Below are 15,716 nucleotides of genomic sequence, written 5' to 3' on the forward strand. Positions count from 1 at the left end.
TAGTAAAAGTCGACAACATATTGATGTTTACAAATAATAATTTTGATGCACAATATTTTAGGTCTGATGATAATACGACTAGCTCCCATGGAGAGTTGGATAAATCATTTTAGAATGTCAATCAATTTAATTAATTAATTAATATATTGATTATTGATAATAGAATTGTGTCATTGAATCATGTCTCCGTAATTTTCCAGCTCACAAGCTTCCTCTCCCCGGACTGCTGCTCCATGGGCGACCCAGTCATCACATCATCCAAAGCTTGGTGATGCCCCCATTCCATTCTATTCCATTCCACCCCACTCCGCTGTAAATCTAAAGATAAAAGCTTAAGAGAATCCAAGACGGCTGCTTTGAGAACACTAAAACCGAATACCTCTTTTCCTACCCAGATTCGAGTCCGGCTCGTATGCAAGTAAGGATATTGGAGGAGAAAGGTGGGACCCCCTAGTCATTCTCTCTCAGGGTGAATATGGGTAGTAGAAACTTGTTTTGGGCGGGGGGGGGGGGGGGGGGGAAACCACGATGCATCCGGAAACGCGTTTCCCCCCGGGCGGGCCCGAGCCTCCGTCCCGACGGTGGATCGCAAGCTGAGCCCCGTGCGACTGGGAATCGCCCACGCCACGTGGCGGAACGATGGCCGCATGTCGCCGGCCCCACACGGATCAGCTTCTAATTTACCCTCCTTTCCTATTTGGCCGTAAACAATCGATCAACGTAACGTGCTTTAATTAAAAGAGAGGGTCATCGGCCCAAAACCTCTTTGCCGCATTCCCAAGACCTTTTGCCCCGCGATTTTGAATCGTTCCGCGGAAGCTACTCGTCCGAGATCGAAGATTTCGATGAATTAGACGGCAAAAGGGATCCCTTTTCCTTGGTTTCTTCTGTTGATCCTCTGATCGGGGGATTCTGATCGAGAATTTTCTTCTTTTTCTCGGTGGAGTTCCTTCGAAGATATCGAAGGATCGAGGTTTTAATCGTTGGATCTCCTTTGGATGGGCCTGCCACAGCGCGGAGTTGGTGGGATTTAACAGCCTCCTGATCGGAAAGGTACGTTCTTTAATGCACTCCTTCGATGATTTGTGGTGCCGCCTGGGATCCCTTTGGACGACAAGCAGCATTAATTTTGGGCAGGTTCAGGGAGATGGGGAGGGGTCGGCCACCGGGTTGGAATGGGATCTCGAGGTGAATTTGGAGAAATCTTGGCGAGGCTTTTCCTTCGATTTGGCGCTTTGCTGCAATTGTCTTAGGGTTTTGAGAGGACGGGGCGAAAGGGTGGTTTTAGGTGGGTTTTGGTATTCCTGGTTCGTTCGTCGATGCTTCTTGGGTTGTTAGGATTTAGGGTTTTGTGATGAGATTGGCGCGTTTGACGGGTCCTTGTTCTCGGACGGATGCTTTATCGTTTATTCTTTTCTCTTCTTTTTTGTCCTTCGAACATGCAGTTGATTTTCTTGTGTTGCAATAGAAATCAAGGTCGTCGCTTGGTTTCCAAGTCTTTCTACGTTTCAGATTTCTGCTGTGATCTTTTATTCTATTTGCGTTTTCTTTGTTCCGAAATGGGTTTCGATCCTGCAAGTTATAGAAATAAATTCAGCTGGGAATTTATTTGCGCAATTTCTGAAGCGTTGGTCTTGAGGGGCATATATCTAATGGTCTGCCTATGCTTGTAATTGTTGGGTTTGTTGAATTCAAACATAATGTTTCTGACCCTGAAGAGCGGCTGATTGAGTTAAAGACTGTCCCCCCCCCTATTTTTGGTTAACAAAGCGGGGAGATCTTCCCATGGTGAATTCTTTAATATTTAAATCTGTCTTAAGGCTCCTATAGTTCGATTTATATTAATGATTAATCCTATTGTTTATTAGCATACAATTACAAAATTTTTTAATCTGGATGCTGTATTTTGTGTCTTTTGACAACGTTTTTTACTTGTATCTTTATTGTTCAATAAATGTTGTTGTACTTAAATTCAATGGGGTCTGAAATAATTGCTTGCTTTCTTGGTTTTGTTTCCCAACAATTGTTGTAGAACTTAATATTTTTCAGCAATTGTTATAACTCCCCTTCCCATGTTTGTTGGGTGCTTTGAATAAGCATACTGTTCTGTTTATCATGAAGCAGAGTGGTAAGAAATGAATGAAGAGACCAGGACCCTTGTCTAGTCTTTTGAAGAACACAATGAAGTGCTTGTGTTCTGGTGAACAATTACAAGTAGATGAAATGGTTCGGTCGTCTGAGTCCCTGGCCACCAAGGAGTGCTCAGCCGTACGTTATTCATGTCAAAATGGTGAGACTGAGCAGAGGGTCGACACTGGAAACATTGAAGAAGCTGAATCATCTCTTCGTGAAGGTCTCTGCTTAAATTATGAGGTTGGTCTTTCAACATGTCCCTTTTGGCTTTATTCATATGAAGGAATTAGAAAGGCCTTGACAGGTTCTACTCTACACATATTAGTCTCATGTTTTCTAAGTTCAGCATTAATTGTACTTTTTTGGCATTGGATTCAGCTCATGATAGGTTGCCTTAACAGTACACCAAAGAGTTTTCTTTTTCTTGCATCTAGTTGTAGTTGTTGTGTTAATTGTTTGAGCTGATTTGGATAGTTATTTATTCAACTGTATGGTAGGGGTTTAATTTAGCCAATCCTGAGTGAGTCTATCCATGCTCATGCTTCGCTTTTAGTTAATTTTTAGGTTAAAATGCCGGTTAAAATTGATTTCATATATATTTGATCAATACTATATTAAGCCTAAATTTGAATCATTTAAGCTTAAGTCTATGATGGGCGGGTTGGCAAGTTGCGTTTGCTTCATTTTTGAATTTTGATTTAATTTTTTGTTTATATTTTTCACTAAGTAGAAACATATATCTAGAACCTCTGGTGTTCATTCTATTCTAGCAGAATAATATTGATACTTGATGGAAGCCTTCTCCACGTCCTTGCAATATAAGACAAATGTAACACTATTAATCATACTACCCTCGTTGTATTGTGTTCTTATGCCAAACAAATTCTTATATTCTTGCAATGTTCATCATACTATATAGATATGCAAAATAAGATTATTAGCTGTTCCATCTGGGATTATCTAATGGAACTATATTTTGCAGGAAGCAAGAGCCCTGCTTGGAAGGCTAGAATATCAAAGAGGAAATGTGGAAGCTGCACTTCGTGTTTTTGATGGAATAGATCTTGCTTCGGTAGGCCCTAAGATCAGAACTGCTATTACTAAAAGAATAGAACGCCGGAAGTTTCATTCAAACTGGGATTCAGGACCAATGTCCATACATGCAGTTAGCTTACTTGTTGAAGCAGTATATCTGAAAGCAAGAGCACTGCAAGATCTTGGAAGGTTTAAAGGTAAATATAATATTTTGAATAATTTATTTTGAACACATGTAGTCATCTGTTTCTCTTGCATCATTCGTGGAATCTAAATAGTCCTGTTTGGAGGTTATTGAGTCTTACACAGAGAGTACTATGACAGGCTTAAGATTTATAAATCATATCTTGTATCTACACCACTGCCGCCCACATCATATCCTATGTACTTATAAGATGAGAAATTATGTTTTTGAAGACAAAACTTGCAAAAGTTAATCTTACCTGGTTAGGTACAATAAAAAAATAGGTACAGACATGGCTTATATTTTTTTTATTTTGATGATTTCAGATGTGCTTATAAAGCAGTTTTCCTTGTTATTTTATTACTCATTTATGCATTTCATATCAATGTTTTCTGATTTCTTTTTTATACTAACTACATCCTAGCTATTCCATCATTTACAAATATAGTTTAGGTATAAACTTCTATAAGGAAGACTAGTTTGATTTGGTTCTTTAATATGATCTTGAACTTTTGGATCTGTCATCAAATTTAGGTAAAGTGTCAGTACTCAATATGGTCAAGATTCAAGAAGATACAATTGTCTATAGATTTCTTACCTCTAAAGCTGTTGTGTGGTGACACTGTGATAATATGCTTCTTTATGGAGAAAAGCAGGGGCCTTGAGGTCAATTACAAAGCCTCCTGATTTGATGCTCAAGGTGGTTATCCTGTCAATTCCTACAGAGAGTTTTTGCTTCTAACTATTTGTATGGGTTATGGGAGTATTCTTTACTCATGATAGAGATGGATAGACGTTCATAACTATATATTGAAATGCTTAGCATGACTGAAACAGTTCTCATTGTTGCAGAAGCTGCTCAATCATGCAACATTGTTTTGGACACTTTAGAGTCTGCATTACCTGATGGCTCACCAGGGAATATTACTGATAATAAATTACAGGAGATAGTATGCAAGGCAGTTGAGTTGCTTCCGGAGCTTTGGAAGCTGGCTGGTTTCTCCCATGAAGCCATCTCATCTTACCGGCGGGCCCTCCTTGGACACTGGAATCTTGATGCTGATACTATGGCAAAGATACAAAAAGAATTTGCTATTTTTCTTCTTTATGGAGGCTGTGATGCAAGCCCTCCAAACCTTCGTTCTCAAATGGATGGTGCATTTATACCCAGGAACAATATGGAAGAGGCAATTCTTCTGTTAATAATTCTATTGAGGAAGTTTGCTCTCAAGAGAATTGAGTGGGATCCATCTATCGCTGATCATCTGACTTATGCGCTATGTGTCTCCGGGCAGCTAAGTTCTCTGGCCGGTCAGGTAGAAGAGTTGTTACCTGGTATCCTAGAGAGGAAAGAACAGTATTATACTCTTGCGTTGTGTTACTTAGGGGAAGATGATGACCTTACGGCTCTGAATTTGCTGAGGAAGCTACTGAGTGCTAGCGAGGATCCAGATTGTGTAAAAGCATTGTTACTTGCTTCTAAAGTTTGTGGTGAGAATAGTTTTTGTGCAGAGGAAGGGGTTTTGTTTGCACGCAGGGCGCTTGCCAATGTCCATGGTTGCTGTGATCAAATTGGAAGTGTAGCTAACTGTTTACTCGGCATTTCTCTTTCAGCGCAGGCTAGATCTTCTACCTCTGATTCAGAAAGAGTTTCGAGGCAGTCCGAGGCACTTGAGGTGCTTGAAAAAGCTGAAAAAATGATTCCTGGAAAAGATTATAGGACCACATATAATCTCAGCTTAGCAAATGCTGAACAGAGAAAGTTGGATGCAGCACTTCGCTATGCCAAGCAGCTTCTGAAACTAGAGGCTGGATCAAATGAGGCTGGATGGATTCTTTTAGCTCGAATATTATCTGCTCAGAAACGGTTTGTTGATGCGGAGACCATTATTGATGCTGCTTTGGAACAAACAGGAAAGTGGAGCCATGGAGAACTATTGCGAACTAAAGCTAAAATTCAGATTGCACAGGGAAAACTGAAGAATGCCATTGAGACATATACTCATCTTCTTGCCATAATTCAGTTGAGGACTAAAAGTTTTGGTGTTGGACTGACATCATTAAAGGTAATGTCACGTTTGTTTAGCCTATATCTTGTTGCTGTTGTTGTAGTGCTCTTTCTCCGAACTCAAAACTTTTCTGCAAGTCCTTTAAATATACTGACTTTTCCTTTTTTTCTGCCTTGTATATTTCCCTTTTAACTTTAACGTGTTTCCTTATTTGCACTTAGCTATTATTATATCGTTTATGAGGTTTATCATTTGCATTTATGTTCTGTTCTTGATTTCAAATGCATGGAATTTTTTATGCACTTTTCAAATTTTCTTTTACAGGGTGACAAAAATGATAGAAGTTTGGAAATCCAGACATGGCATGACCTGGCTAAGGTCTACATAAGCATGTCACAATGGAGGGATGCTGAAGTTTGCTTATCTAAACTTAAGTCTATAAGTCCTTACTCTGCTTTAGGATGGCATGCTACAGGTACTCAAATTTTCGCTTGTACTTTCTAGTTTGTGTTATGTTTCCAATGTTCCTATACGAGATTGATATGCTTGCTACTTTTTTTTCTTTTCCTACTTATAATATTTATATTTTTGTTATACAGTTTGAACTTGTATTTACCAAAAGATTTTGATCTGATTTTATGGGGGCTCGCTGATTGATGGAGAATATTGCATTTGTTGTCCTCTTGAGTTTGCTGTAAAACATGAGTAAGAGAACATAAGCTGGTAGATTAGAACATGTGCAGATTAGCATGTTAAAGAGTATCCTATTCGTTATAGGTGCTGGCTGTGAACTGCCATGGGCAGGTCCAGAAGAGAACATATTCCAAGATCAGAATGATTTTCATCTAAACATGGTTTTATGTACATATTGTTCCCTGGTTAATCTAGACAGGAGTTATTTGCAACATAAGTCTACTACAAGATGATAGTGCTAATCTTTATCTGGTAAGACTGTCCTGTGAGATTTGATTGTACAGACAGTTCATCTGAAAATTTCAAAAGATAATTCTTTTGCCCTAGTTTCCTTCAAGAAATGTCCTGTAATGTCTGTGTACTATAATTTACCATGAGTATGAGTCGTGGATGTTTTATATTTTTCTGGTGGTTTGTTTGATTACTTCAGTGGGAGGTTTATTCAGTTCATCTCCAGTTATTTTCTCGAATATACTTGGGGATATCTCCTGTTTATGTAATGGTTCTATCAATTGCCATAGACTTGAGCTTTCCACTTCAAATATACTAATACGTGTTGTTAGGTCTTTTTTGGTTGAAATTCTGGTGTACCTCTGCAAAGAACCATAATATTTTATTTATCCTTAGAATTTAGAAAAATGCAAATGTCCTTTGTACCCTTACAAACATAGAAACCCCCTTATATGGCCTTGATGTTAAACCTTGCTAGATCTTGTTCGGACCCGTTTTCCTTAACCGGGGTTGATGGTGGATAGGAACTAATTTAATGGGTCCTAGCGGGGTCTAGTAGTTCTAATGGCAGGATAATATAAGGGGGAGTTTTTGAGATTTGCAGGATATATGAGATATTTGTGGAGTTTTTTGTAGATTAGTTATTTAGTTGGGTATATAAGATATTTTCTTTCTTGGAGAGGTTTATGAGATATTATGGCATATTGCAGTGGCATGCCAGAAAAATTTTCCTTTCTTTTTCTTGTTGCAGTCATGCAAAGAGGTAAACTAGGTGCTGATTATTGTAAATTTACAGTAGAGCAGTAGTGAAACATTTTCTTTTGGGGATTATGGAATTTGTCAACAGCCAAACAGTACTGAATTGTGAATTCTAACATCTTCTTTTTCAACTTATTAAACATGCATTTTTCTTAAAATTGCATTTTATTATGTAAGATATGCATCCTTCTCTTTTTTTTTTTTCGCAAGGCTCCTTTTGCCTCTTTTGGCTTTACTTGCACAATCTCTCACTCGTCATGTTCCATCTTTTCTTTCTGTTGGTTATCCTTCATGGGTGGTGATGATGATGATGGATTCTTCCGTGTTTTCGTTGAGGGTTCGCAACCAATTTGTTGTCTGGACTTGTAGTACAGTATAAGATTTGTCAAAAGTGTAATTTTACAAATTCCCTTTTTGTAGGAGTTTGTCTTCTTAGTATGCCTGAAAGCGGAGTCTTTAATTGTCATCCATCAATACTAGATATGTTGGAAGTTTATTACTCTGTTATGTCAACAAATATTAGAAACAGATTTTTCTACAGTAACTACATGAGCCTCATGAAGAGTTTAATGCTTGCTTGGTAACTGATATTTATCATTTGCTTGAATGGTCAATTGCTTTCGTGAATATTATAATCCTGCTATAATTAGATTTTAGAACCATCTGTCTCTTTAGATGTGTGACGATACCACATTTTGTCCTCTGTTTCTTGTGTTTTTCTTTCTCTTTTTTAAAGTATATTACTTTCTCAATATTAACATTGGATGTCAAATTCAATTGCTGATGTTTCAGGGCAGCTGCATGAAGCACAAGGACTCCTTAAGGAAGCTCTAGGAGCATATGCTAAAGCATTGAATATAGAGCCAGCCCATGTCCCGAGCTTGGTTTCAACAGCAATTGTTCTTAGACATCTTGGTGATCAGCCATCGGTTGTCATTAGGAGCTTCCTGACTGATGCACTTCGGCTGGACCGGACTAACCATGTTGCTTGGTTCAATCTTGGTCTACTTTATAAGGCTGAAGGTGCCAGATCAGCACTTGAGGCCGCTGAGTGTTTTCAGGCTGCTGCCCTTCTTGAAGAAACTGCACCAGTTGAACCCTTCCGATGACTTTTCTTTTGGAGTAGTTAACTCTGTAAGCTATTGTAAACCTACATGGCTACGTTAAGTTTCTGCAGTATATAGGATATGCAGTTTGTGAATTGTAGCATGCTGAAAATTGCGGTTTTTAAAGGTATTCAAATTATTTAAAAGTGACAAATTTCACATGTAGGCACTCTCTCGAATCAAGAACTCAGCATTCCCAGATGGTAAATAAATAGAAAAATCTTTTCTTGTTGCAATTAATCTTAATCAGCAACATGATTGGCATGACAGAGTCACTCTTTCTTTTATTTATGGAGAATTTTACTTGAAATCTAGAACAAGGAAATTCAACCAATAAAGAAGCAGAATGTCATGGTCCAGTGTGTTTGTGTTTGGTATTTCCGAATATGAATTTGGTACTTGTGAGTTATGAAGATGAATTTTACTGAACTTCTCAAAATCACTAGCAGAGCAAGTACATACAAACAGTGGGACATTCTGTTCTGACACATGAATCGTTCCTCTATCAATTGTAGCAAATAAATGAAAATAGTCATTGATATGCCATTGCGGCAATACATATAATTATCTGAAGGTAGTTCGTTTTTTTTTTCCTGTACCATTTGAGAACATCTTTTTGAGAACACTGTTGGAAATTTTGGCTCAAATTCTGAATCCCGTGCCCTTTATTCCGAACTTTAGCCTTGTTTTCTTGTCCTTACAAGTTACAAGTGAAGTTTTATTCTTGTTGTTTATTGAAATGGTTGACTTTTTTACTGTTTCATTATATGCATTAATTAATGTCCACATGTCTCTTATAATATGAACGTACCACGTGGAGCTGTTAAGTTGCCTCAATCTTCAAGTCTAAAAAACTTTGGTTTAGTTAAATATTGGCTTATTATGCTCTTCTTTTATGTCAAACCCTGGTGTTTATGTTACTATACTCGACCATGAACTATGGCTTATCTCCTTTGGTCACTAATTTATAAGCATTGCTCAATGGTAAGAGCAACACCCTTTGTGTTTGACACATGAAACTGTCAAAGGTAAGAGCAACACCCTTTGTGTTTGACACATGAAACTGTCAACTACAGTCAGATTTTTCTTTTCGTTTTTGGTGAATGGTTAAGATTTTTTTAAACCTCTTGTAAAATAAATACTGGACAACTGTTTGTGTTACACTCTTTGCAGCTGGTTTTTCACTGTGATTCAGGATGAAGAAAAATATTCTGCAAGAAGTTTATAAAGTAGCTATGATACTTAGAACTGCTTATATGCAGGGCAGAAACAAGAAACGAAAATTTGGCACCTGGTTTAGGGCCCCTGGGGATAAAAACTTTAACTATGGGGCAAAAACTAAACCATCTTTTAGAAAGTTGACCGAATTCTCTGATTGAGCATGAAGCTAACCACCAATTGTGAAGTAAGAGACTCTTGCAGCTAGGCCTTAGATGATGCTATCATCTACTTTGCTGTGACATGTATTTGTACCTGCATTTTGTTAGATTGGTTTTGTTACATGAAAAAAATTGTGCCTTCTGGTTTTATGAGTTGCTAAACAATTTGTAAGGGGGAGATTTAATTTTTAATAATTTTTTCATAGGAGTAGTGGGAGGTTTAGCTTTAAATTTTGGTACAATACTTTCATGCTCTATATTATTACAATCATGAAATAATTCCCATTCAAGCAATCATCATTTCCCCCACCACATGAACTTTTTGTGCTTCATGAAATCCATGCCATCGATCACTTCAAAACTTGCCCGGCTTTCACATACATTTTAGTTACCTGGAGATACTTTTACAGTTTAATTTTTGGCAAAAAAATCAAGCTTGAAATTTGAAGAATTAGCTACCATGGTTCATGATGCTGATGGGGTTACTTTCTCTTGTTTGCTGACTAATTGTTAACCCTGATTTATAACTGGGTTGTGGGTGTATGTTGTCCTTTAGGGAAAGAGGCTTTAGTGATGATGATATGCCAATTGATTTTAGACATATTGCTGCTTTATAGGTCTGGCCTAGTTGGTCTAATGCTCTGGTGTACTGATAAACCTTGCACTATAAAATCATGGGACATATGTTGGTCATCATGAGAATTTGGATGTTCTTAGATTCAAGTTATTTTTATTATAAGCCCTGCTCGTGATTCTGCTTATCTTTTTCGTTATATCAATTTTCTCCTTTATAATTTGTAAGCTAATGCTAAATAAGTTTTTTATGGCTTATTTGGTTGGCATGGTTTACTAATCTAGACTTTTACTAGGTTTTGTGTTGTATGTGGTCCCGATGGCTATCATGTTTCTTATTTGTCACTTTTTTAAATACTTAACAAATGAAGAATTTAGAGTTACCTGTTAGGCAATGCTAAGTCATACTGATTTTATGAGTAATTGGTTAACAAGATACCATTCGGAAGAAGTTAACATATTCCTATTTGTAAATGCAACCTTTTCTCTTGTTTAATTTTCGAAGCACATTTACATGTCCATATGCCTCTCAATTTTTGGGCTTTGCATGAAGTATTATTAGAGTAAACCTGGTTGGTCTAGGGACATTGCTGATGACAGAAGATGGGGCATCTGAACTGAATGTTCCCTGTGATCTTGTTCACTTACTGTCAACTAGCTGCTGTTGGATAGGCATTTTTCCTTTGGCACATGGAAACTATCTATTCTGTATGGAAACTTGCTGCTGTTGGATAGGCATTTTTGCTTTGGCACATGGAAACCGTCTATTCTGTATGGAAACTAAATACACAGATGTTTTCTTTTCTTACATGAAGGCAAGAGGGCATCCTTCTGCATTCCTTACAAGCAACACAGCTTTCAATATTATGTGCACATTGTCTAGGGTATAGAAGAAAAGTGGACTGAAAATATGTACTGCTTGTCCAAACATGCAATTGTTTGCAGTGTGTGGTTTAACAGGCAACTGATACCGTCTACAAGCCAAAGCTAGTAAGATTTTGGAGGTAGGAATATATATATGGTGCTCAATGTGCTTATCGTATAGTTCAGGTGGTTTTTACTTATTTTGTGAATTGCTTATTGACATGAAATCTGTACGCAATACTAAGGTGCGAATTTTTTAAAGCATATTTAATGTTTAAAAGAGTGATTCTTATCTGAATCTCGTGCTTTAAATAATGTGTGAATGTTAAGCTTTTCCATCGAACATGAAGTTTGATTTGTTGTTGTATTTTGTGGTTCAGTTACCCAACATGTAAAGATATGCCAATTTCTCGCTTTCAGTTTTTTCCTTGAAGGATGCCATAGTTGGGTTACGATACTCTGCTGCATGGTACTAAGGAAATATATAAGTTGCTGCTAATCTATTTAAAGTTCAAAATATGTGTTTAGAATCATACATTCCAGTTGGTTTCAAGAGATTCGTGTGCCAGAATTTAGATTCTCTGTCGATGGGCAAGTAGATAAAGAAAATGAATGATGCACTCCATTTCGATGGCGAAATTTGTAGGCATACGTAGAGATCATGTTGATTTGTTATTTACATTCTTGCACAGTTCAAATGTAGTGTGCCCTTCCTTTGGTTAATCAATTTCTAGAAATGCTTTGTCTGTCTAGAAATGTTCTGTTTATTTGATCACCCCCAACAAATTAATATTGTAGGATATATGAAATGTTATCTGTGTCTCTGTCATGCTTGTAATCTGATTGGCAATCTACTGGATGTTCAGCATGTGCATGTTACTGGGGGCCTAATTTGGTTTATAGCAGTGCGTGCATGAACTAATTCCTTGGAGGTTCACCTGAGGTCGTCCATCAGCATCTACATGACCAAGACGCTGAGGTTGACGGACTGCTCACAGATGCTTTCACCATTCTAATCCTGATAGAAAGAGACCATTCCGGAGAGAGCCTGCAGTCACAACCTCATGTTTGCTTTACTCTGCTTCCTTTGAGGTAGGAGTCCTTAAAATGCCATTTCCTCAGTGCTCTCTCTACAGTGATATTGTCCGAAGCAGCATTTTATTTCATTAGCAGCACCCTCACCAACCTTCGGTGTTTCAGAAAAAAATTCTCAGTATATCATAATATCCTGAGTTCAAATTTTTATCTTTTGTAAAAAAAGAAAAATCCATACTGATCAAGCAAAAGTATCTCACAAACTTAAGGAAAACAATCAGGATCTATAAATTTTAATCCACAAGTTCCATGCTGTTTGAGCAGTTCATCAATATGCCATCTTTGTGTATCCAGACGCTTAGGCAATTAAACTTCGTCGATCTTAAACATGGTTTTTTACTACTTAGAATCCCTCTACTGTTCTTCTTAAGCATATGAATCGAAGAGCCTACTGTTCTGGTGTTCGGTATATAATGAATCTTCCAGAGAATGGGGGGGCGGAGGAAGAAGATGCCTCTATGCCGGTATTTGTACGCGTCGGCGACAGGGCGGTTCTTGAGACGAGGAGCCTCTCGTGGGTCAATGGGAATTGGCCGCCTTTGGATATGCTCATTTGGTAAGATATCAGCTGCACTAGCGGACTCAGAATTCAAACAAAACGCATACACCATTGGAAGGTAGTGTGGGGTCCCTCCCGCAAGTTTACACGTGGTCGTAGTTCATGTACAAAGGAAACAACTGTTAGTTATGGCTGGCTTTTTTAGGGTTTACTTGAGATTTAAGTCAAGTTGGGCCGGCATCTGGGTAGGGAAATCGTATGTGAACAACGATAAGCCGAAGCCCAGGAACCGATGCGGCCCAAAGACGCTGGCTTTATCATTGTTTCGTTGCTTTAAAGTTGCCTTGATGACTTTGTGCTGCGCTACAGGCGGTCGCCACCACTCCTTCTTGGCGTTCTCCAAGTCTCTACAGCTCCGTCTCTCCGTGGGAACTCTTCGTCCCATGTCCTACCGCCCCAACTACCAAGGCGGCCGCAGGGGGGGCCGGGGCGGCGGTAGAGGTGGGGGAAGGGGCGACGGCGGCGGCGGCGGCGGAAGAGGCGGGGGAAGGGGCGGCGGTCGCGGGGAGCAGAGGTGGTGGGATCCCCAATGGAGGGCCGAGCGTCTTCGCCAGATGGCCGGCGAGGTGATTCCCTCTTCCTATCTTGCCTCATCTCATTTTGTACTGTTCTCCTTTTCTGTCATTTAATTTTCCTTTGTTTCCTTGCTTTTGATGTGATCTTTACCAAAATTCGGCTGTTCGGTTCATGAATACATTTTACGAATCATAAGATCATTTCCATATTAGGAGAACATTAATACTTGATCCGATTTGCTGATTCTTGATCGGATGTTTGGATGAAAACAGTTAATTGGTTTTCTTTTCCGTTATTGTCAGAGAATTCGTTGATATATCCCCTACATGTTTTGCCATATGTCTCCAACAACGTGCTGGTTTAGCAGGCGATTCATGGTTTTAATGGACTTGTGATACCTATGGTTGTTTTTTGTGGCCCCTTTCTTCATCGTGATGATGTGAGAAATTTAAATAAAGGACTACGTTTGGTTGAGCTTGTTGTATATGAGTGACAACAAGTCTAGTTGCACTTTACCAAAGATCTCGCTCCTTTTCTCCTTCTGATACTTTGTTCATGGATTGTATTGCCATGTATTGGACCTATGGTGGAAATGGAGATATTATGCGGGAGGAATATAGAATAGTTGATTATCTTCTAGATAATTAAATAATAAATATAAAAGAAAGCTACTCAAATGTCAAATAGTTTCCATGGAATTAATGTTTTGAGAAACATCAAGCAAGCATGTTTTTATTTATTTTGTTCTATCTCATTCTCTTTCTGGTCCTCAGAAGACATTCTGCATCCACTGGTTCTAACCATGTTGAAATTGTCTTGCATTCTTGACTGGTTAAAAAGAAAATGAATGTAGTATATTTCTTTCTCTTGTTCAATAAGCTGGACTATCAAACAGTCTATTCTGTAGGGCCATATACTTCACTTGTTGTTATGCCTCTGAAGTGGGCTGCTGTTTTTTTAGTACATCGGCCTCTTACTGATGAACATGATGGTTAATTAAATTATGGTATTCACATCTATATAGCATGGACTTGGTTAATAGATTTTGATTATAACCTTTTTTGTCTTCTTTGACTTTTGTACGTTTTTACTTTTTACCCACTCCGAAGCAATTTTTTTCGCATGTTACAGTTCATTTCTTTTGTTAAAAATTAATGATCTAAATATGCTATTTTGTTTGAACTAATGCAAATTAAGAAAAAATTACTCTTATAAAATTTCCTGGGAAAAATTTCCTCTGTAAGAGCTAACCTGTAGAATGACCTCTTGGGACGGAGCATGTAGCATCTGTTCACTGTCTACCTTTTTGTGGAATAATCTGATGTTTCAGGATTTAGGAATAGATATGATCGAAAGATTAGCTATTGATTTCGAGTTGCAGCTGTCTCAGCATGTTGGACCTCATGATCAAAGATGGGTGACAAAGGAGATGCATTGATTTGAACGATGTTAGGAAGCAAAGGTTTCTACTTCTTGACTGTTAAAGAAAACTTAAGACTGCAAAATTATCAATAAGTATTTACTCAAAAACAAGATCTCTCTTACCTTAGCTACCAGAAACAAGATCTCTCCTACCATAGCTACCAAGAAAGTTGATTTAAAAGCATCAATACATCCTTCTTGGGGGTGGAAGTAAGTTTTCATGGACGAGAATTTGCTTTCAATAGGTGTAAAGAGAAGGAATGAAAACCTTCGTATTTGTCCATCTTATAAGCTGCAGATTCCACCCAAAAATCTACATTGAGAAACCTGGATGAAGATCCTTACTTGGAAATTTGAGAGGACATGATATTCGTTTATACTTAAAACATGCATTTGCTTTTAGTTTCCAAAAGTCTAGAAGATGTTTGATTTTGGAGATCAATTACTGTCAGTAGTATAGGATGTTGGAATTGGAGCTCTCATCTAATGAAAGCATTCTTTTTAGCACTGGTATCTGATTTACATTTATTAGTGCCAAACTAATGTTCTATGAGACCAACTTTTGGGGGAAACAAAAGTCCCTGTGCTCTTATTCCTGGCTCCACAAATGGTTCTTCTTTGGAGAACATTATTCTTGTCAAGCATTTGAAAATTCTGCCACAATATTATGGTTTGGACTGGTATGTTGATTGACAAATGGATATATTGTTTCATGTGCTGATGTTATCAAGGTGGAAAAGCTGGATGAAAATGAATGGTGGAGTAGGATACAACAATTAAAACAAGGTAGCCAGCAGGAGCTGATAGTTAAACGTAACTTTGGGCGTGATGGTCAGAATACTCTGGCAAATATGGCTCAGAATCAAGGCTTATACTTGTAAGATTCCTACTTTCCTGGTGCTATATGCATGCCTTGGTTCTCTTTATTAAGCAATAATTAACACAAATAATCCTTTCTTCTATTTGTTAATAATGAATGATTGTAAGCCTAAGATATAGAATATTATTATTGGAACATTGTGATGACATTGACATGTACAGAATAACAGTGGTAAAGCTGTTATCATGTGCCACAAAATGAAAAAGAATAAGGCTGCTGCCACATTATACTGGCTGCATTTCACTTACACAACCATCCATATGATGAATCCACTTAGG

The 15,716-nt window shown here is 38.0% G+C and overlaps 1 protein-coding gene across 1 annotated transcript in view; it reads left to right on the forward strand.

Moving 5' to 3' along the window:
* Nucleotides 1–718: 718 nt before the first annotated feature.
* LOC135620178 (DExH-box ATP-dependent RNA helicase DExH1-like) overlaps nt 719–15,716 on the forward strand; it is a 35,872-nt gene continuing 20,874 nt past the window's right edge. Inside the window, exons 1-10 of the mRNA XM_065122901.1 lie at nt 719–1,053; nt 2,125–2,373; nt 3,116–3,365; nt 4,205–5,418; nt 5,686–5,836; nt 7,837–8,150; nt 12,326–12,392; nt 12,488–12,617; nt 12,766–13,186; nt 15,290–15,435. Of these exons, the coding sequence (XP_064978973.1) occupies nt 2,140–2,373; nt 3,116–3,365; nt 4,205–5,418; nt 5,686–5,836; nt 7,837–8,150; nt 12,326–12,392; nt 12,488–12,617; nt 12,766–13,186; nt 15,290–15,435 (2,927 nt within the window). The 5' untranslated portion in view covers nt 719–1,053; nt 2,125–2,139. The remainder of the gene's footprint in view (nt 1,054–2,124; nt 2,374–3,115; nt 3,366–4,204; nt 5,419–5,685; nt 5,837–7,836; nt 8,151–12,325; nt 12,393–12,487; nt 12,618–12,765; nt 13,187–15,289; nt 15,436–15,716) is intronic.

This window comes from Musa acuminata, chromosome BXJ2-8, assembly GCF_036884655.1.
Source record: "Musa acuminata AAA Group cultivar baxijiao chromosome BXJ2-8, Cavendish_Baxijiao_AAA, whole genome shotgun sequence".
Classification (NCBI taxonomy): Eukaryota; Viridiplantae; Streptophyta; class Magnoliopsida; order Zingiberales; family Musaceae; genus Musa; species Musa acuminata.